Here is a 22,855-nt window from a genome sequence, read left to right as displayed (position 1 = left end):
GAGCAGTGGAAGGAACAGGGAGAAGCAAAACCCAGGCCTCTGATGACTTTTCTTTCCTCTAGTGTCTGCTTGCTACCTAAACATGGTCACTCTGCCCATCTGGGAGCTGGGGTCCTCGAGCAGGGGCATGTCTCTAAATGACCTGAGGCTGGGCAGACAGTTTGTGAGGCCAGCGAAGCCTCATCTTCTGGGGAGGAGGGAGATGAGGGCTGGGACACAGGGGCGCCTGTCCATTATTATGTATGTGCACACTCACATTATGGACCAAATCCACACCAAGGCACGTATACATATAAACACATACAGAATGAGCCACCGCACAAACAGGTGCCACACAGCATTATGCACACACACACTGATATGCAGTTACTGCCGACTCATACACACATTTAAACGTGCACCCAACACATATATCCAGCCACTACTGTGTACACACTGAAACTGAAGTACACTTCTGTTGCACACCAAGCTGCAAGCTTGGATATGTGCGTATATATGTGCAGACACAGCCCTGATGTATGTTTGGACACATGCACTTATGCATGCACACACACACATAAAACTACACACGATTCCTAATCACTCTCGAGTACACGCACATTCAGTACACAGGAAGAGGTACTCTGTTATAAGCTGTCATGCCCACAGCACAACCCCTAGATCCACAGCGAGATGAATGCTCACGTACAAGCAACACACATGCCTCTTCAGACATGCACACATACCCACGCACTTGCAAACGCCTGGATAACAATCACTCTCGTGCACAGAAAATTTCAAATGCACTGACAAGTTCTACGCACAGAGCGATGCATCGACACACTCAAGTTGTCACCGGAGCTGAAAGGTTTTTCCCAACCGATGCCCAAGAGCGCGCCGCGCTGCGGGCCGGCCCACGTGACCGGGCGGAGAGCTCTCCCGCCCATGACGGGATGGGGAAAGTATGCCCGGGGCGGGCGCCGGCTGGGCTGCAGCTACGGAAGGCGGGACGGCCCAGAGCTTCGTGGCTGCAGAGCCGTCTGGACGTGGCCGGCAGCGGCGAGGGTAAGTGTCTGCGCAGTCCGCCCAGTCCGCACCTCCGCCACCCTCCGGCAGGGACGGAAAGTGCGGTCGGGGAGGGGGGAATACGCGGTGCCGGCGCGGGTAGGAGGAGGTGGAAGGGAGGGTACTGCCAACACCCCCTCTTTGCAGGCCAGGCAGCCTTATGAATTACAACATGAATTGACATTTATTGAGTGCTTACTGTGTGCCAGGCTCTGTGCTCAGAGGTTTTCTCGTTGATAGTAATAGCTCGACCATTTGTTGTGCACCTATTTTGTGCCAGGCCCTGCCAGCCCTCCACTTAAGCTCTTTCATTTCCATGACAACAGGTTATCACCACCTGCAGAAGGGGCACCGGGCTCAGAGACGTTAATGACTTGCTCAGGTTGCACACCTAGTAGTTGGTGGTAAAGGTATTTGAAGCCTGGTAAGTCTGAGCCCAATACCCGAGCTAACAATCATAGTTACTTATCAAGTGCATTATCTAATTGACTCTTGACAACATTTCTTAATCAAATATATCATACAGACAGGCAAGCTGAGATTTGCACCCAATTCTTCACAACTCTCTTCACTCTCCCTCCCCTCCCCACTACTTGTCTCCAAGCCTTGTCTTATTTACTTCGTTCCTATTTCTCCATCCCCACTGCCACTGCCCCATTCCAGGACTGTTCCTTTCAACTAAACGGTTGCATTGGCTCCCTGCAGCCTCCCAGCCCAGGTCTCTCCCCTAAAGCCTGAATCCTTTGCACAACCTCAGTGCAATCGTCCTCTACCCTTTGACTGCAAAACTCTCCTGCATGGAACCCTTCAAGGGTCACCTCCTTAGACTGGCCATCTCCCAGAGACCCCACTGAACCAGCAGCAATAGCAACGACAGTGTCCTATATGTGCCAATCCAAGGCTGAGGCTCAGTTAGTGTTGCTCCAAGTCCTCTCTGCTCCTCCATTTCCGCCCTCCCATCTGCACAGCTCTCCTCTGATTCATTCCGTTATCTGGTAATCATATCCAGTATGCTCACTTTCAACTGCCTCTCGGCAAACCTTCCACACTTTTCAGAACCTCACTACTGCCCTTCACTCTAACACATCCAGTGCAGCACAGGCTTCCTTTCTTCCCAGATGTCTGACTTCTCCCCATCCCCTAGCAGGGACACAGCCTTGACTGTCTTCCAATCCTTAAGCCTTCGGGTTACCTTTTGTTTTAAATGATACAAAACTGACAATGCTTACCTTAAAAAATTCAGACAGTACAAAAAGGTGGAAAGTGAAAAGTAAAAGGTCACACACTCCTTCCCAATTCTGGGAGGTAACCCCTTTAACAAGATGCGTGTCCTTTCAGGAATTTCCCACACACACATCTCTATTTATCTGTGTCTATCTTGTTTAAACTCAAGGAAAAATCATACTTGACATTCCCTGCTACAACTTGCTTTTTCACTTAACCATGTACACTGGCCATCTTTCCATATCTGTGTATACTCTGTTCCCGTGTATAGTGTGTCATTACACAAATGAATTGAGATTTCTTTCACAAGTCTGGGGCATCTTCAAACCTACTCAGCCTCCACCAAATATTCAGCAGATTCCCCCAAGAAGTTACTTCTTTCTCTGCAAATCCCTCCATTCTTCCCTGTCTTGCTATTCCTCCTCTCATCTTCACCTGCAGATTGGACACAGATGACTGGACCTTCTTTCCTACAGTCCCAGTGTCTGGTGCTTTTTACTCCTGAATGTTCATCATGGGGCAACACAGACCCTGTATATACTCACAGCTTCCACCACTCCTTCCTCCAGGTCAGAGGCCTGCCGAGCTGGCTTTACCTCCATGAGGTGAACTCCTGCATAAGTCAGATTTCTGTTAATCAAGTTCTAATCTAGGTTTACTTTTGAAGGGAATTCTACGCCAAATCTTTTTTCAAGGAAATAATCTTCCTTTGGATTTGTACATTGCTGTAACTGGCTTACTTCTATAACACACACACGCAGCTGCCCTGTTAGTTAAGGCTTTATGTACATGGGTCCTGTGCCCAAGCAGAAGGGCCGTGATAGAGGGACATGAGCCCTGGGTCCTGAATCAACAGGCTTGGGTTCCATCCCAGCTTTGACCTGGGAAAAATGACTTCACTTTTCTGAGTTCTGTCTTCTCTCCTGCCAAATGGGGATGATAGCATCAGCCTCTTAGGACTGTGGGGAGAATTGAGGGAGAAAACGAACATCAGAGCTTTGAAATAAGAACACACAACATACATGCAGAACAAACACATGGAGAATACCCTCTTCCTCTAGATCATACGCCAACAAAGGCCGTGCATGATACATAAGTGAACAGGATGCATGACATTTAGGAGTGGTGAGGACTGGACACGGAAGAATATAGGTCCTGTGTATTCGTTTGCTAGGGCTGCCATAACAAAGTAACACAGACTGGGTGGCTTCAACAACAAAAATGTATTTTCTCACAGTTCTGGAAGCTAGAAGTCCATGATTAAGGTGATGGCAGATTTGGTTTCTTCTGAGGACTCTCTCCTTGGCTTTCAGATGGCCACCTTCTGACTGCGACCTCACATGGTCACCCCTTGGTCTGGGTGTCATGTCCTAATCTCCTCTTCTTATAAAGATACTAGTCATATTGGATTAGGACCCATCCATATGACTTTGTCTGACCTTAATTTACCTCTTTAAAGATCCCATATCTAAATACAGTCCCACTCTGGGGTTCTGGGGGTTAGGACTTCAACATATGAATTCTGGGGAAACACAATTCAGCCCATAACAACTTGTCCAAGAGGTAGCCAATTAGTGCCCTGCCAGAATGCTGCCAGATCCTCCAGATTCTCAAGAAAAGCTGGAAATCTTTTTTTTTTATTTGAAGTATAATTGAGTTATAATATTATATTAGTTTCAAATGTATAACATAGAGATTCAATATTTTTACACACTACAAAATAATCACCACAATAAGTCTAGTTACCATCTGTCACCATATTAAGTTATTACAATATTATTGACTATATTCCCTATGCTGTACATTACATTCCTGTGACTTATTTATTGTATAACTAGAAGTTTGTACCTCTCACTCTCCATCTGTTTCACCCATCTTCTCCCCTACCTCCCCTCTGGCAACCATCTGTTTGTCCTCCGTATCTATGAGTCTGTTTCTGTTTTATGTTTGTTCATTTGTTTTGTTTTTTAGATTCCACATATAAGTGAAATCATATGGTGTTTGTCTTTCTCTGTCTGACTTATTTCACTTGGCATAATACTCTCTAGGTCCATTCTAGGTCCATCCGTGTTGTCACAAACGTCAAGATTTCATTCTTTTTTATGGCTGAGTAATATTCCATTATATATATCTTCTTTATCCATTCATCTATAAATGGACACTTAGGTTGCTTCCATATCTTGGCAATTGTAAATAGTGCTGCAATGAACATAAGGGTGCATGTACCTTTTCAAATTAGTGTTTTTGTTTTCTTCAGATGTGCATTTTCCCAGAAGTGCAATTTCTGGACCATATGGAATTTCTATTTTTAATTTTTTTAGGAACTTCCTTACTGTTTTCCATAGTGGCTGCACCAATTTACATTCCCGCCAACAGTGCACAAGGGTTCCCTTTTCTCCACATTTTGGCCAACACTTATTTGTTGTCTTTTTGATAACTACCATTCTGACAAGTGTGAGATGATATTGTGGTTTTGATTTGCATTTCTTTGATGATAGTGATGTTGAGCATCTTTTCACGTGTCTGTTGGCCATCTTTAGAAAAATGTCTATTCAGGTCTTCTATCCAATTTTTATCAGGTTGTCTTTTTGCTGTTGAGTTGTATGAGTTCTTTGTATATTGTGCACGTTAACTGTTTATCAGATATATTGTTTGCAAATATCTTCTCCCATTCAGTAGGTTGTCTTTTCATTTTGTTGATAGTTTCCTTTGCTGTGCAGAAACTTTTTAGTTTGATGTAGTCCCATTTGTTTATTTTTACTTTTGTTGCCCTTGGCTGAGGAGGCATATTACAAGAAAATATTGCTAAGACCAATATCAAAGAGCGTACTGCCTATCTTTTCTTCTAGGAGTTTTATGATTCCAAGTCTTTAATCCATTTTGAGTTTATTTTTGTACATGGTATGAGAAAGTGGTCCAGTTTCCCAACATCATTTATTGAAGAGGCTGTCTTTGCCCCATTGTATATCCTTGCCTCCTTTGTCATAGATTAATTGACCATACAACTGTGGGTTTATTTCTGGGCTCTCTATTCTGTTCCATTGATCTAAGTGTCTCTTTTTGTGCCAGAACCATACTGTTTTGATTACTGCAGCTTTGTAGTATTGTTTGAAATCAGGGAGCGTGATACCTTCAGCTTTGTCCCCCTTTTTCAAGATTGTTTTGGCTATTGTTTTGGGGTCTTTTGTGTTTCCACACAAATTTTAGAATTATTTGTTCTAGTTCTGTGAAAAATGCCATTGGTATTTTGATAGAGATTGCACTGACTCTGTAGATTGCCTTGGGTAGTATGGTCATTTTAACAATATTAATTCTTTCATCCATGAGCATGGTATATCTTTCCATCTGTTTTCTTTCATCAGTGCCTCACAGTTTTCCAAGTACAAGCCTTTTACCTCCTTGGTTAGATTTATTCTAGGTATTTTATTTTGAAATCTTGATTTTAACATAAAAATCTCCCAAATTTTACATTGGCAACAATTTCAAACATTAAAAAAAAAAAAAGACAACAACAACAAAAAAAACCAAAAGCACGGTGCAGTCTGTGGTTTGCATAAGGCCATTGATAAGCCAGCTGGTCACCCCTTGTCTAGATTATAACTTCCTCGGTGGCAGGACCATCTTCCATAGCTCTCAGCCAGAGGTCCTTGCACATTGCAATCTTAACAAAAATCTGATCACTGAATGACAAAATTCCAATTTTACATACTTGTTTAAAGTAGGGCACACCCATAGAAATCCTTCACCTTTGCATTCATGCCACGCTGTAAAATCACCTCAGCTGTTATAACTGCCTTCAGGGCCATTTATCCCAAAGTTCACAACTGTTCAACTCCTCACAAGCTCACTGTTCTCACCATTTTACAGATGAGGAAACAGCAGACCCAGGTCTGCTCATTTATCCTTCTCCCATTATATCTCTCTCATTATATTGTTTTCATATAGTGTAATTATATCAGAATAACAGTACTACTACTGAGTGCTTACTGTGGGCTGTTTACTGAATGATCCTATTTACTATTCACAGTTACTCTATAATGGAAGTATGAGCCATCAAATTACTCATGGAGACATTCCTAAAGACCTCAAATAATTCAAATTGGTGTAATTCAATACTCGCCAGCTGAAGGATGGCAGGTATTTCTGTTTACCCATTAGAATTTCTGTTTACCTATTAGAATAGCCTTGCAAGGTTCTTGACAAACTTTCACACATAAAGTGAAACAATAAATATTTTTATACCATGCTATTTCAAATTCAAATGATTCAAACAAGATGATACACATTGCTTTTCCCATTTCACAGACAAGAAAACTGAGAGATTAAATAACTTAACAGAGGTCAAACAGCTAGAAAATGACTCTTAACCATTACTTAACCACCAGCTCAGCTCTGTGCTCTCAAAGGCTAGCGTTGTGTCAGATCTTTAGAGTTACACTGAATGCCCATCACAGCCTGACTGGAAGTGACTCCATGGAAACCAGCAAGCCCAGAGAAGTCAAGGAAAACTTAGCTTTTTCTCCCCAGCCCTTCAGAGTTCAGACTTTGTTCCTCTCCCTCAGTTCCTGGATCTGCAAGCACAGTCCTTTCTACACCATTCCAAGGAATCATGTAGCCCCCACATTTCCTTCCCCTGCCTTCTGTATGGTCCTGGATGCTCCTCAAGGGAGCCTGTATCAAAGAGAAAGGAGGAGCAAGGCTTGCTTTCTCTCCTGGTATAGGTAGGCCAGGTGGGACCCTCAGTATAACCAGATGGTGTGCCCTATAAAAGCAGCAACCACATCTTTTCATCTTCAGATCCCCAGTATCTGGCCTCCAAGGCAATAAGAATAAGCCACACCATTTATTAGGCAGCCTTTCCAAGCCATGGTACCAAGTACCTGCATACGTGATGGCCCACTTGACCTCCTGTCACTTGATGAGATAAACATTCTCCCATTGATTCACCTATCTCTGTACTGTGGAGCCTGAACATGCCAGGTGGATCAGGGGTATAGGGCCAAGCCAGACATCCTCATCCTTCCCTCAGGACGGAACGGCAGGAGTGAAGGCCAAGCCCCCCTAGGAATCTCCTTTGGTAGCAACAGACAGAAATACAACTCAAACTATCTTACCTGAAAATGGAGAATTTATTAGGAGCCTTCAGGGGCCTCCACCTGAAATGCCACAGGACTCATGGAGGAGGTCAGGGTGATTTTCCGTTGGTTGAACTGCTGTTGGTGACAATTTTAAACAAGGTCTGAAGTTTTGTGTCATGTTTTGCTTTCAACATCCATCATCTTGTTTGCTTTTCAGAAGGACAAATAATAGCTAATGCTTTTATACTTCTTCCATATGGCAGGCCTTACTCTAGGAAAATTAAATCCTCATAAAAACCTTCTAAGGTAGGTACTATTATTATCGTCCCCATTTTGGAGAGGATGAGGATGAGGGAGAGAGGATAAGTAACTTGTAGAAGGTCCCACAGCTAGTTGGTGGGATTTCAACTCCAGCAACTCTGCTTCCATCTAATACAATAGCCACCGTGTGACTGTCAAGCACTTGAAACCTGGCCAGTGCTGCAAGTGTGAAATACACCCTGGGCTTCGAAGACTTAGTGGTACTTAAAGAATGTAAAATGCCTCAACAATTTTTACATTGATTACACGTTGAATTGATGATATCTGAGATATACTGGGCGAAATAACATATGAAAATTAATTTCACCTGCTTCTTTTTACCTCTTTCACGTGGCAGTGAGACCGCTTAAAATGACACATGCGTCTCACATCCTCCTCCCATTGGGCAGCGCTCTGGTCGGCCACTTGGAGGCCGGCCCTCAGGAGAAGCTGGATACATGGCTCTGAACACCCGCGGGCCTCCTCCCCCGTCTTCACACCCCACACGTCAGCTGCCTGCTGCTCTCACTGCGGTCCTTGGTCTCCAGGGCGGAAAACAGCTGTGGGCAGGTTCAAAGCTTGACGGCTTTGGCTTCAGCCGCCCGGGAGCCTGACTCTGGCCCTCACTTCGAGGACAGCTGAAGTCCCACGTGAAGCAGCCAGGGACCCAGAGGGTGGGCTCCGCGCCCACCACATCACATGCCACGCGTGTTGGTGTGTAAGAGTTTGGGCATATCTGTCAGAAGCTAGAACTTGGTGGCGGTAACGCAGGGCCCGCCACGATGACTTCCGGGGTGCCGTCCGAGTTCCCGCTGAGACAAACCTCGCGAGATCCTGGCTCCTGCTCCGTCATTAGGTCTTGCTTTGGCATTGGACCTCTTTCTCCAGACTGAGCCAAAAACAGGGGCACGGGGGTGGGGGAAGGAGAAAACAGCAGATCAAATATTTTCTGAGGCCTCTTGGCAAGTGGGCCCCATGACTTTTAATCCTCTGTATTTAGACTTAGTGCTGGAGTGTTTCCAAATGGGCGTCGGTCTCCAGATCCCAGGAAAGGGAGCTGGTCCCGTGAGCACTGCGGGAGGAGCGGCGGCCAGACCCTTTCTCCTCCCATCGGCCTCTGTCAGCTTCTCAGAGAAGCTGTTTCCAATTTGCTTCCTGGAATTCAGGGAGGGCATGGGGTGTTTTTCACCATGGAAATTTCACTCCCATCAAAGCGAATTTTCAACGAGCTTCATCTGCGAGCAAGGGTCACCCCAATCCCATCACCAGCCCTTTCCTTTTAACTGCAAACACAGGGAGAATTGCCCGGCTGCGTCAGGCTCAGGTGTCCTCCACCTGAAACACTCCAGGGGCTCCTAGTGGGAGGTCAGGACTGCACGCTGTTAGTTCCGCTGCAGTTGGTGGCAGTTACGATTTTAAACAAGGCTCTAACTTTTGTATCATGTTCTGCTTTCAACATTGGTTATCTAGTTTGATTCTCAGGAGAACTCTGTAAGACAGATGGGGTGAGGGTTATGATGTCCATCTTACGGGTGAGAAAATGAGGCCTGGCTAGGAGGAAATGACTTTTTCCACGTGGCCAGTGAGTTATAAAACCAGGCCTGGGACCCACGTGTTCTGAATACAAGACCAGTGTTCTCCTTGGGTTTCCCTCAGTAGCCAAGTGTGGTTTTGTCATCCTTTTGCTCCCGTTGCTCTTTTGTAACACGAGTGACCATTTCATTCGAGGCCGTTGAACAGCTGTGAGTTGAGCTCTTATTATGGGCAGGGCAGACCCCGTGCTAAGCTGTGGTCATAACAGAGAGCAAGACAGGCAGGGCCTCTGCATTCCTGGACCTTCCACTCCAGGGGGAAGACAGACAACAGAAAGTTAATGAGCCAAGGAACAAAAAATATATAATCACAACTCGGGCCAAGTCTCTGGAAGGAGGACCAGGGTGGTCTGAGCAAACAAGCAGGGGTGGGCCTCTCTGAGGAGGTATTAGCCCTGAGACTTGAAACATGGGGCAGGCAGCTATCTGAAAGCTTCTGAGGGAGAGGGTTCCTGTGTCACACGCGGGGCTAGAAGCTTTGAATACATTATCTCATTATTCCTGGATGAACTCCGTGAGGTGGGTGTACTATTATTCCCATTGGATAGTTGAGGAAACTAAGTGGCTGTGTTTCCCACGGCTCTTAGTCACTGAGTGAAACACCATCCCTACCTGTCAGTGTGTCACAACCTCATAACCAACATGGCAAATTTATTTGAGCACAGTTTATGTCTTCCGGTCTCCAAGGGAGATTGTGCAGAACTCAGGCTCAGCAGCGTTGCTCAAGGCCCAGGCAAGTGTCCCTGGAGTTTCCACATTCAGGTAGAGGCATTGAGAGACCCATACCCCCACTGCTGGCCCTTCTCACATCACAATCTGAATAGAGGGCCCTTGGGAGGGAACCAGGGGTTCATGTCCTGAGAGCTAAGGGCAAGAGCAAGGAGGAGGAAGGCTCCGCCCCTGACAGGGGACCTCAGGCTGGGGACCTTTAAGCTCCTAGTGTTTTCCTAGAACACTTGTCGTTAAGAATCATTAGCTACTTAACTCAGAGATGAGGAGCCCAGGGACTGGGTAAATTAAAACCAGACTGAAGAACTTCATCCAAGCTCAGCACCTCATGATTCCATTTTGGGGGTTGAACCAACTAACATTTTTTTCCCTTCAGCAGGAAGACTATACCATGCAGCCTTCCCTGTTCAACTCACACCAGTAAGGACAATTTAGGAACTAAGATAGTTTTTTTAAAGATGAAGAAGGACTAATGCTTATTTTTTCTTATCAATTGAACAGGCATTTATGGAGTACCTGCTGTATGTAAAATATTCTGCAAGCCCCTCCCTGGAATGGGGGTAGGGGCCCTGTGCTCTAGGAGGTCAAAAGGAGGAGGGGTTAGAATTGGATCAGGTTTGGGTTAGAAAAACTGGGGAAAGGAGAAAACTTCTTTGAATCCAGGAGTATCAGGGCCCTTTTGGATTTAGACCACCACCTTGTTTTCTCTTCACCGTGAATTTTCTTCAGGGCGGAGTCTGGGTCTCAAACACGCATTAACCAAGCAAATATTTCTTGACTATCCATTATGAGCAAAGAAGTTGGAAGCCCTGGGGATATAGCTAGTGTCCCTGCTCCTGTGGGGCTTCCATTTTAATGGGAGAGGCCCAGTAAGTGGGCAAGCAGACAAATGCAGTGAATACGGGTGAGATGTAAGGGCTGGAAAGACAGGACAAGGAGCTGGGCTCCAAAGGGAGAGCTGTCTGAGATGAAGGCCTTGGAGGAAGTGACATTTAAGCTGAAACACAATGGATAGAGAGCCAGCATGCCAAGAGGGTGGGCCCCTGGGCTGCAGGCAAAAGGGTGAAATGGAGCTTGACCTGAAGAGGGGGGAGTGCAGGAAGAGAGGGGAAGAACCAGGATTAGGATGGAGGCAGGGGGCCCTTGCCTTTAAGGCCACATCGAGGGTTTGCTATTTGCAGCCAGCAGCCACTGGAGTAAGACCGTCCAGGAAGTGATGTGGCTGAGCTATGTTTATAAAGGATCCCTCTGGCTTGAGCTTGGAGAGTCCCAGTGCAGGGAGCAAGAGACAAGGCTGGAGGCTCTTGCCAGCTCTAAGCAAGGCATGAGGTGATGGTGCTGAAGGGGAGGTGCTTTGTGCACCCTGGTCTTTTGGTTCAGCCCCTGGGGACACCCCGTTAATACTGCAAAGGGGCATCCCAATGGTGGGGTGTCAGGGCTCAGAGGCTGCCCCCCATCACCTTGGCTAAACCACGTGTGGGCCTCTCAAAGGACAGGAGGTTTCCTCAAGCATCAATCTCAAGTACCCTGAAGGAGAAAAAGCATCACTTTTACATTTTCTTAATCATGTATTTTATATGATATAATAAAAGATGAGACATCAAAGAAATTTCTCTGTTGCTGTGTGTGGCTTTGGCCTATGCTTCAAGGTCTTTTCTGTAATTTGGGACATTTAGGAAGAAAAATCCAAAAAACACTGACATAATGGAAAGCATTTGGGCGTTAAGATCTGCCAAACCCAAGTTCAGATATAACTTCTGCCATGAACTAGTTGTATAACATGAGCAAATTAACCTCTCCGAGCTTCAGTTTACTCTTCTATAAAACAGGAAAAAAAAAAAAAATAGCAGGGAAGGGAACAAGGCGTAGTACATTACATATAGTCTTCAGAGCCCCTCAGACACAGGTTCGAATGTTCTCTGCAGTATTCGAATTGTGTGATTTGGAGTAAAATCATTTCATTTCTCAGAGCTTCTGTTTTTTGTTTTTTTTTAAATATTTTATTTATTTATTTATTTATTTATTTATTTATTTATTTATTTATTTATTTATTTTGGCTGCATTGGGTCTTAGTTGTGGCACACGGGATCTTCAGTGAGGCATACGAGATCTTTCGTTGCAGCATGCAGGCTTCTCTCTAGCTGTGGCGTGCGGGTTTTATGTCTCTAGTGGTGGAGCGCGCGCTCCAGGGTGTGTGGGCTCGCAGTTGAGGCTCACGGGCTCAGTAGTTGTGGCGCACAAGCTTAGCTGCCCCGCGGCATGTGGGAACCTAGTTCCCCGACCAGGGATCGAACCCGCGTCCCCTGGATTGGAAGGCGGATTCTTTACCACTTGACCACCAGGGAAGTCCCCGAGCCTCTGTTTCTTCCTCTGAAAAACGGGACAATAAGTTTACTGCCTTCATAGGGTTTATTGTAAACTTCAAATAAAATAATTCCAGTAAAGAGCTTTGCGCAGTGCCTGGAACTTTGTAGGTGTCCAGTTAAGTCAGTTTGCTTCTGCCTCAGTTTCCCTGTCTGTAACCAATGAGGTTGGCTTAAATGGCCCATTGGGGCTCTCTTCAAGTTTGTCATTCTAAATTTATTTTTAAGCCCCAGCAAGAGTTCACCTATCTGGGTACCTTGGGGCCTTGGCCCCCCTCCAAGCCCTCATCCCCAGGTTTTTTCACCACTGTGGTGTGGAGAGTAGGCTGGGAGCAGGGCTATTTGGAGCTGTTTTCTTCGGAGGTGCCCTGGAGGCAAGGAAACTCTCTGCTCCCTCCCTCTAGGTTTGGAACCAGAACCTAGTCTCCCCGCCTTTATTTCCAAAACAGTTCCTGGCTTGAGCTGCTTCAGGAACCTCCAGGCTCCAGCTCTGAGAAATACCTTCCTCCCTGCGCGTTCCAGAGCCTCCGCCCAGCCACTGGGGCCCACCCTGAGCCAGCATCACTGAGCAGGATCACTCAGTGAGCCCCCCTCTCAGCTCACTTCCTCCTTCCTCCCTCTCCCTTGTCCCAAATATTCGCAGGTTGCAACTTTCCAAACTATTTCAAACCTGCTTTGAGAAGTCGGTTTCTCTTCTGGGGCCCCAGATGTGTCCCAGCTCGCAAGTAACACTAAGACCAGTTTTGTAAGATTCTCATCAAGTAGACAAGGGAAGGAGATGGAGATTCCTGGGGCCTGGGGACAGTTTTCCAAAGTCCGTCATGCGTGTAACTTCCACCGAGTTTGCCTCCCACCTCCCACTATCGTTTATGCAGCCCATGTGGAGCCCAGGTGGCACCAGAGAGACAGCAAACTGCAACTTTATTTTTGCCTCCCTCTGCCTCTTTATAATCTAGCCAATGAGGGCGCTCCCCCCTCCACTAGGTAATCCACTCCCAGGTAATCTGCTCTTCAATCTTTGTTCAAAGGTGAGACTTCTTCCTGTTCCCCAGCGCAGGTGTAAGGCTGGCTGGACCACCTGCCCCCCTTCTCAGCTCACCTCTTTCCAGGCTGAAGGAACGAGGGGAAGGAGAAGCAAAGGGACAGACAGCAGGGGGATTCTTGTTTCTTGGCAAGAACAGGGCTAAGCTCCTCGGCCCGTCTGGGCCTGGCAGACACGGATGATGTCTCTTGTTGGGGACCTTCTGTGGGCTCCTTGGCGGTCCCCAGGTTGAGCCCTCTGACTGTAACAGCCGTGAAGCGGGCCTCCACACTTTCTTGTGCAGGCAAGTCCAGGCCTCACCCTCAGCTTCCGGTTTTCGGGCATCCACCCTGCATGCTTATCACTGCTGGGCCCCTCACTTTCTGTCCTGGCGCCTCCAGCTCAGGCCGGCTGGGGCTGCGGAATGTCTGGCACCTTCCGTCTACCAGAGAAGGGGAGGAGGCAGTCAGCCCCCTTTCTGTGCAGCAGGGAGCTCTCTCTTCCCCCTTTCATGCAGCAACCTGCTACTTTCCCACCCACCAGCTTCCAGAGGCAGGCCTCAGATTCATTTCCACGCCCCCTCCCCTTCCCCACCACACGGGTTGCATTTTATTCAGTAAAATCCAAGAGTGCCCAGAGTCATGGAATGAGCTCTCAGACTATTCCTTTGTCATTTCTTCACTTTGGCCTGACCTCTCGATTGAGCATGCAGCCTCTCGTGTGTCCTGGTGCTCAGGTGAGAATTTCGATTTTAAAACACCCTCTTTCCCTGACCCACTAAGTCTTTCTTTGCATCCTCTCCCAAGGGCTAGATACCCAGAGCTCACCTGTGCCCCTGTCAAGTCCCTTTCTTTACGTTGTGCCACAGGCCTTCCTTACATCCTAGGAGATGCTCTGTCCCAGGGTCCCTGGCGCTGTGGTCCTGTCTGGGGGTTTCCAAGGTTTCCATGCTTATTTGTGGAGGCTTGCTCAAGATTCTTTAAGAATGGGTGTGCACTGCCACAGATGACAGTGCTCTTTGTGGAAAAGGGATATTAGAAAGGGGTATAGAGGCATGAAAAATGTACTGTCACCAAACTGAAACTGTTTTTTCTTCAATTCACCAGGATTACAGAAATTGAAAAGACAATAACTTTGTTACTATATGACGTCATGTTATTTAAGGCAGTATCTGGTACTAAATCATCTCTACCTAGCCAGGGACACCTCTGTGACATTTATTCTCTGAGGTCCAGAGAAGGAAAGTAACTTGTCCAAAGTCACCAGGTTGGTGAGCCTTGGAGCCGGAACTAGACCAGGCCCCCTAGTGGCAGCGCAGTGCAGTGCTGCAGTCTCCCCTCCTCTCCCTGGCCGGGGAGGCCTGGTCTTCTCTCCCCTTCATCTGTTCCCAGGGTTAAAGATTTGGAGGGATCAGGAGGAAAGGTAGAATCGGCCTGTTTCCAGAGGTGGCCCAGTGGTCTGGACAGGCTCCCAGGCCTCAGGCAATGCAGCAAGTGAAGGGAAGGGAGGCTGAGGGCCCAGGAGAGAACTGTGAGCTCCAAGGGTGAGACCCGAGCAGTGGTCCTCCCCTACTGCCCGCGCCACGGCTGCGGGGAGGCCCCTCATGCTTGAAGGCTGTGATGAGGCAGCTGAAGGCTGTGCGGGAACGGAGAAGCCAGCAAGACTTCATATCTAGTAAGAGAGGGCCAAGTGGAGTCTGAAAGTCTCAGTCAGCATCAGAGGTGAAGGGGCTTAGAAATCATCTAGTCCAGTGGTCCTCAAAATGGGTCCGTGAACCGACAGCATCAATGTCCCTCAGATACCACATAATAATGCAAATCTTCCAGCCGCAACGCAGACCTACCGAATCACAAACTCTGGGGGTGGGACCCAGCAGTCTGGGTTTGGACAAGCCCTCCAGGTGGATCTGATGCATGCTCGAGTGTGGAAACCAACCCCTTATTTTTCAGGGGGGGAAACTGAGGCCCAGAGAGGGAAAGGGGCTTGCCTAAAGTCACAAAGCCAGTTACCACTTCAGAGCTCATCCTAGAGGCAAGAAGTCGTGTCTGGAATGTTCTCTCTCCTGGTTTCATTCCAGGGAGAGAGGCTGTTGGTCACAAAGTGACTGAGCCAGTTTTTTGAGAGATCTTGAACAAGTGGCTTATTTCTGCTCTGGACCTTGGCTTCTGCATCTTCCTGGTGAGGGGCTGGGGGTAGATAATCTCTGCGCACATAACACTCTGGTCTCTGGTGTGATCATGCCCCAGCCTTAAGGACATGGTGTGAAATTAAGACATATTGAGGCTTGCAAATTGTCCCAAAAAATTACATCCCACACGACTTTTCCAGGAAGCTATTACACCAAATGTGCCACCAAAATGAGAGAGTGAAAAAATAAAATAAAATAAGAGAAAGACATGGGATTCGTAAAGCAGGAGATATAACGCAGGAGAGAGGCAAAGAGGATCGCCATGATGGTTATAAAGGAAAATCCTGGGATGACAGCTTAGCATGTACAAAGGTTGGAATAGGAGAATGGAGGGCTCCAGGACTTATGTCTTTAGGAAAATAAATAGAAGAGGTAAATTATCTGATACATTTGATAATGTAGAAAATAATGGCGTAGAGAACTAAGCAAATAAAATTATTAATATCTCCAGTAAGAAAAGTGTGTATAAGAAAGGAAGTATAATTATAGTACAGTGCTTAGCTTAGCAGTAAACAAGACATAATAATTCAGAGTGAATTTTGATTTAGTCAAAAATTATATCTGAACTGCATGAGGGAGAGAAAACAGGGTCCTAGAGTGATGGAAGAGGGCTGAATCCTCATCGGTCATAATAGAAATTCAAAAGGAAATGTCCAAAATTGATAAAAAGAAACCATGTAGACATATTATCTTTTTTTTTTCATTTTTATTTATTTATTTATTTATTTATGGCTGTGTTGGGTCTTCGTTTCTGTGCGAGGGCTTTCTCTAGTTGCGTCAAGCGGGGGCCACTCTTCATCGCGGTGCGCGGGCCTCTCACTATCGCGGCCTCTCTTGTTGCAGAGCACAGGCTCCAGACACGCAGGCTCAGTAGTTGTGGCTCACGGGCCCAGTTGCTCCGCGGCATGTGGGATCCTCCCAGACCAGGGCTCGAACCCACGTCACCTGCATTGGCAGGCAGATTCTCAACCACTGCGCCACCAGGGAAGCCCCATATTATCTTTTAATGTCAATAAATGCCAGAAGAAATACCCAAAAGAGTTTGGAGTGGGGGGAGGGTTGAGGGGTGGGTATGAAGATCACACACAATTTTTCATTATAAGCTTTATGGTATTATTTGACTTTATAACAATGTGAGTGTATCATTTTTATTATTTTTTAACCGGAAAAAAAAAAAAAAAGCAGTGTAGCCTGAAGCAAAGCACACAAGCTCTGGATTTGCACAGCCTCGTTCAAATCCCAGCCCTGCCAACTGCTAATTGCCTGACTTACTCACGTTGTGAACTTCTCTGAGCCCCCATTTCCTCTCCGTATCTATTCGGTGAGGATGCTGTGAGATTAAGTAATGCGTGGAAAGCTCTTAGCCCAGGCCTGGTGCACAGGGAGCCCACGGCAGAGGAGCTGTGCCCACGGCCCACCAGTGCTGCTCAGGCTTGGGGCACCTTCGCTCAGAGCTGACACCTCACTTCTCACCCACCAGTGTGCTGCCCCAAATCCTCTGGGAGAGGCAGCCTAGTTGCAAATCACCACCTGCAGTTGGAAGTATTGATATTTCTCCCCTTGTAACTTTCCATTCATGCCACATATTTGAATGAAACCATGGATCGTTTCTCTCCATCCACAGCTCCACCCCATCAGCTGTCACTGGGCTGTCAGTCCTGCCACTCTGGAGCGCGACAGTGTGAGGATGTGTGCCCCACCCCCCGCAGGAGCCCTCCCAAGTGTATTCTGAGTCCATGACTCAGCTCATCCAAATATGTCCTCAAGATGAGATGACACTGTCCAGCTACTTGTATGTGATGTGGGAGAGAGGAAGGATCAGAAATGTAACTGTGTCTCTCCCAGATGCCCTCTCCTCCTCTTCCTCCTTTTGATGCCTTTCTGATTGACCCCCTGTTAGCTCACAGCTCTCTTGCCTCCCATAGGTGACCACCATGATCCCCTGGGTGCTCTTGGCCTGTGCCCTTCCTTGTGCGGCCGACCCGCTGCTTGGTGCCTTCGCCCGCAGGGACTTCCAGAAGGGCTCCCCTCAACTCATCTGCAGCCTGCCTGGCCCCCAGGGCCCACCTGGCCCCCCAGGATCCCCAGGGACCTCAGGAATGGTGGGAAGAATGGGCTTTCCAGGCAAAGATGGCCAGGATGGCCAGGACGGGGACCAGGGGGACAGCGGAGAGGAAGGTAAGAAGCCCAGTGCCTGTCTCTCCTGTTCCCACCTGGGGTTGACAACATCTGACACGAAAGGGGTTTGCGAAGTTATGAAAACTAATGTGAATCCCATTTCATTATAAACCAAATTAATGTGTCTTTAAAAAACAGAGCAGTATATTCTCTGGAAAGGAACAGTGAGCATCAGATCTTCTGTTCCTGCCCCAGGTGCACCGTTGATTTGCTGAGTGACTTTAAGCAAGTCTCCTGAAATATTATTCAGAACTCTTTCAGTCGCAAGCGACAGAAACCCAATTTATAGCCCCAAATGGAATTTATTGGCTCATACAGCTAGAAAGTCCAAGAGCTGAGCTTCAGGAATAGCTGGGTCTAGGAGCTCAAATATTGTTGTCAAGGCTTTGCTTCTCTCTGTGTGTTGGTTTTGTTCTCACAAAGGTTGGAAGTTATGAAATGCCCACTGGTGGGCTCAAGCCTACCTCCTCATGGCTTGATCCATAGAGCAATTCTCAGGATGACTGAGTCTCCTTGATCACATGTGCATCCTGGACCAATCCCTTTGACTATGGAGGTGAGGTACCACCATTTGCTAGGACTGGGTCAAGTGCCCACCCCTTGGCGTGTGTGAGTGTGTGGTGAGGGCAGTTGGCCACTGTGACTTACAGCCTCACTAGGACCACATGAAGTAGTGAAGGGCAGTTTCCCGAAGGAAGGGGTGCCAGGCAGGCAGCAGACAAGTTGGATACTGTCTACAGGCCTTCTCATCCTTGACATTCCTTATATCTCTGAGCGCTTACCCCAGTAACCAAGCACTTTTCAGTGTCAGCAGCATCCCAAAGTGTACATTTTAAGCATTAGTGAAACCATAATTTTTATTTGTATGGCATTTTAACATTGACAAAGCACTTTTGAGTATGCTGCTCATTTGCTGGTACAGCAATACCATCCTATGAATGAGGTATTCTTATTATCCACATGTTACAGATGAGGACACAAAGTCAGAATGATTAAGTTGAGAACAACACGTCGTAGCTGCAAGAACTTGAACTTTGGAAACAAACCTGGATGCCAATTTTGACAAATTACCTCTCCTGTCTCCAAACCTCAGTTTCGTCTTCTCTAAAATTGGGATTATCACAGGACTTACCTCACATGGGTGCAGTGAAGATGAAATAAAATAACACGTGAAGCACCTGTCTCAGAGTAGACATACAATAAATGGTAGTTGCCCCTTAATAGACTTGCTGAGCTCACACCACAGGCTGGTAGCAGACTCCAAATCCAGGCCCTTTCCTACCAGATCAAATTAATTCCTCCAAAAGCACCTCCTTTCCAGAAGAATAACTATAAAAATAATGATAATGGCTTTGACTTAAGGGGGGTCAGAATATGTCAGGCACTGGACAACATAGTTCCCATTTCCTGACCACAGTGGTCAATTCGGGTCTGAGCGTGTGCTCCAAGCAGAGCCAGCCAGAGTTTGCATGACATTTTATGACATGATCCATCATCCTTATGAACCCTAAGAGAAACAGGATATCTCTGCTCTTGACTTTCCCCAGCTTGATTAAGAACTCTGAGGATGTAGGTTTGGGGCTGTTTTGGCTGTCTCTTCTGCCACGTATTGAGTCTCTGCTGAGAATTAAGCCAGCACACCAAGGAAGGCAGTGTTGAGAGATGCAGAGTCCTGACACACATAACCCAGATAAAGCTGGGTCATTCTGGGACCAGTCATAGGACGGGATAATCTCCAACCACCCTCCCCCTGACATACACATACAAACCCACCTCCAGAAAGGTCTTGACAAGTAAAAGTCAGCTTTCCCAGAAGTTTCTCAAAAAAGGAAATCAAGAAGGAAGCACACACCATAACACGTCATAAAACTTCCCAATAAGCTTCCTTATCTATTTGTCTTCCCAAAAAACTCCAGTCCAAAATGACCCTGTCTTTATTCCTCCTCTTCTCAGGTCCTTTCTCCCACCTTTTATTTATTTTCATTTTTTCCAAGAACAGCTTTTTGACCTTTCTTAGTTTTATTTTTTCCCCATTCCTTTTATTTATTTTTAATTACACGTATAATACACAAATACATTTTCATTGTAATATATTCAAACAGTATAAATAAAGGAAGATTTCTTCTTAATTCTTACCCCTCATCATCCTCCTTTCATCCTCCAAAGGTAACCACTATTAATTGGTTAAATGTATATCCTCCCTGCCCTCTTTCATATATTTACATGTGTGTATAATAATACCAAACACTTCCAGGCACTCAGCATAAGCAATCCGTTCCTGGAAACTAGATGTTCAGTGAGAAAATGCTATTTGGAAATCTATTTCCCGGTTACTTAAAATAGGGAAAAACTTAAATGCATTACACGTTAACCCAAAACTCTAAAACACAGAAAAATGCCTGTATGTGTACATATAAGGAGCCAAGTACCTTGTTAGGATGTAAAATATCTGCAACATTACCTGCTGATCACCCAGTTTGCAGGGTGGTTAGTGAGCACTTGCTTTGTGTGCTGTGATGCTAAGACACTGCTTAGCGCCTGGCAACGCCTCCAGCAGCAGGCTCCCTGATTGGCATCTGGCATGCTTTCCAAAACATCTACCCACAGCTCTGCCAGTCTGCCAGTCGTATCAACCGTACCGCCACTGCGTTTGGATGTGACTCCAGTCGTTACCCAGATACAGTTTGTTTAAAGTGTTGTATTGAGTTTGGGGGACATAAATATAAATGTTTCCCACATAATCATCAGCCAAAAATGTTGTATTGAGAGAAACGCACATTATTAGAGTATGGGTATTAAAAACCCAGAGGTGTTCTACAGGCACATATTACTGTGAAAATGTAATACTGTGAAAATGTTCTGCAGGCTATACCAAGTGTATTTAGCAAGTGTTTACTATGTGCCAGGCACTTAAATGGGTGTAGAAATACCGTTGTGGTTTCCTCTGAACAAAAAGAAGTTTCTGCCACCTGCTTGTTCCTCTTAACAGGGTAGTTCAGAGAAGTTTTCAAACAGTGCACGTAAACCTGCCTCATTTTTTAAACTCCTGCGGAGAATTGCACATAATGGATGGACCATAATTTTTCTCATTATCTCCCTTTGGTTGGGCATTTAGTTATTCCTAGTTTTTTGCTATTGTAAGCAATGCTGCTGTAAAAACCCTTGCCCACGTGGGCAGGGATCTTGGGCACGGGTCAGGGAGTTCACTAAGGGCAATGGTTTGAAGTCAAGAGGCTTCTTGCAATTCTTGTCTCAACCCATTGCCAGCACAGCCGGGGGAAGGATTGATCTGGCAGACAAATCAGACTCTTCCTTAGAAGGCAGGACAGGGAAGGGCGTGAATTGTTACACGTTAGTTTTGCCCTGATCCACATGATTCTGGAAGGTATGTATCACATTCGCATTTTCCAGATAAGAAGGGAGAAGTGCCCCTGGTTATACCATCAGGATTTGCATCCATTTCTATGCGACTCCACAGCCTTCATGTTCTTTCCCTTATCCAAAGGCTTGTGCTCTAAGGATGGAAAGCCCAGGCCAACGGCCTCTGCCTAGTTCTCTGAGGTCCCCTCCGTAACACCAGCTGCTCTGTCTTCCAGGTTCACCCGGCCGGACAGGTAACCGGGGAAAGCCAGGACCAAAGGGCAAAGCAGGGGCCATTGGGCGGGCCGGCCCTCGCGGCCCCAAGGGGGTCAGTGGTGCCCCAGGAAAGCATGGCACACCGGGCAAGAAGGGGCCCAAGGGCAAGAAGGGGGAGCCCGGCCTCCCGGGCCCCTGCAGCTGCGGCAGTGGCCACGCCAAGTCAGCTTTCTCCGTAGCAGTGACCAAGAGCTACCCAAGGGAGCGGCTGCCCATCAAGTTCGACAAGATCCTGATGAACGAGGGCGGCCACTACAACACGTCCAGCGGCAAGTTCGTCTGCGGCGTGCCAGGGATCTACTACTTCACCTACGATATCACGCTGGCCAACAAGCACCTGGCCATCGGCCTGGTGCACAACGGCCAGTACCGCATCCGGACCTTCGACGCCAACACGGGCAACCACGATGTGGCCTCGGGCTCCACCATCCTGGCTCTCAAGCAGGGTGACGAGGTCTGGCTGCAGATCTTCTACTCAGAGCAGAATGGGCTCTTCTATGACCCATACTGGACCGACAGCCTCTTCACGGGCTTCCTCATCTACGCCGACCAGGACAACCCCAATGAGGTGTAGACAGGCCAGTGCTGGGTCACCGAGGAGGGCACCAGCTCCTGAACTTGGGCTTCCAGAGCAAGACCCCTAAGCTGTCTGTTGGAGACTGGATGTCGGGAGCTTCTAACCTCTGGCCGACCTCCTCTGCCCCTCTGTTCCTCCACCATTAAATCCAGGCTTTTTTATTCATCCTTCCATCTATCCATTTGCTAATTTTCTTAATATGTACTATGTGGCGGGCACTGTGCTACACTCCAGAAGGTACCTCAGTGAACAAGACAGACAGTGGTTCTCTCCTCGTGGGCCTTACATTCTAATGGGAGAAACAATTTACAAACAAACCAACAAATAGTATAATTATTGTGCCAAGATGGAAATGCACATGGAAAAGGGTGAAATTAGTTTTTTAGATATCATCTTTTTGGGTTTACTTACATAAAATCTACAAATCTTAAATGGACAGCTCAATGAATTTTCACATAGGTACACACCTTGTCACCTCCATGTAGATCAAGAACAGAATATCTCCAGCCCCCCAACTCCTCAAGGCCCTCTGAAGTCCCCTCCAAGTCAGTACCAAGAAGAAGTTAATTTTTAAGCTGGGCCCTAAAACAGGAGATGTAGCAAGGCAAAAGTGGGGAGGGGTGTCCTGGCAGAAGGAGCAACAGGTGCAGAGGAAAGAGCTTGGCACACCTGCGGAACTGGCTGAAGGCCAGAGGGATGGGTGAGTGAGAAAGGAGATAGGGACGTGAGGTGCGAGGCTGGAAGGTTACACGGAACCTCACAGGTCGTGGCAAAGAGTTCATTTAGCTCAAGAAAGCAAGAGTGAGCGTCATATAGGGATAACCTTGAATCTGCTCCACGCGTGAGCCAAGTCAGTGTCACACTTAAGCCCTTCATTATTAGTTACAAATCACCTGCAGGCCCGCTTCTCAATCGGTGAGGTACT

General features: G+C 46.9%; 1 protein-coding gene across 2 annotated transcripts; it reads left to right on the top strand.

Annotated features, from left to right (window-relative positions):
* Positions 1–952: 952 nt before the first annotated feature.
* On the top strand, positions 953–22,099 carry C1QTNF2 (C1q and TNF related 2). Of its 2 annotated transcripts, XM_057540953.1 has the most exons (4): positions 988–1,044; positions 1,371–1,468; positions 17,465–17,717; positions 21,314–22,099. In XM_057540953.1, the coding sequence occupies exons 3-4, from the start codon at positions 17,474–17,476 to the stop codon at positions 21,925–21,927; spliced, it is 858 nt and encodes a 285-aa protein (XP_057396936.1). In that variant the 5' UTR covers positions 988–1,044; positions 1,371–1,468; positions 17,465–17,473; the 3' UTR covers positions 21,928–22,099. The 2 variants fall into 2 exon arrangements, with proteins under 2 accessions (XP_007171497.1, XP_057396936.1); XM_007171435.2 differs by lacking the exon at positions 1,371–1,468 and having other exon boundaries at positions 953–1,044.
* Positions 22,100–22,855: the final 756 nt, after the last annotated feature.

Source organism: Balaenoptera acutorostrata, chromosome 2 (assembly GCF_949987535.1).
Source record: "Balaenoptera acutorostrata chromosome 2, mBalAcu1.1, whole genome shotgun sequence".
NCBI classification, from domain to species: Eukaryota; Metazoa; Chordata; class Mammalia; order Artiodactyla; family Balaenopteridae; genus Balaenoptera; species Balaenoptera acutorostrata.
Note: the sequence above shows the minus strand (reverse complement) of the source record. Positions and strands in the feature narration are given on the sequence as shown.

Bases quoted from the DNA above. Each gene is read 5' to 3' on its own strand.
- C1QTNF2 (XM_007171435.2), top strand. From the start codon at position 17,474: ATGATCCCCTGGGTGCTCTTGGCCTGTGCCCTTCCTTGTGCGGCCGAC. The intron at 17,718-21,313 runs GTAAGAAGCCCA...TCTGTCTTCCAG, and splicing joins GGGGGACAGCGGAGAGGAAG to GTTCACCCGGCCGGACAGGT.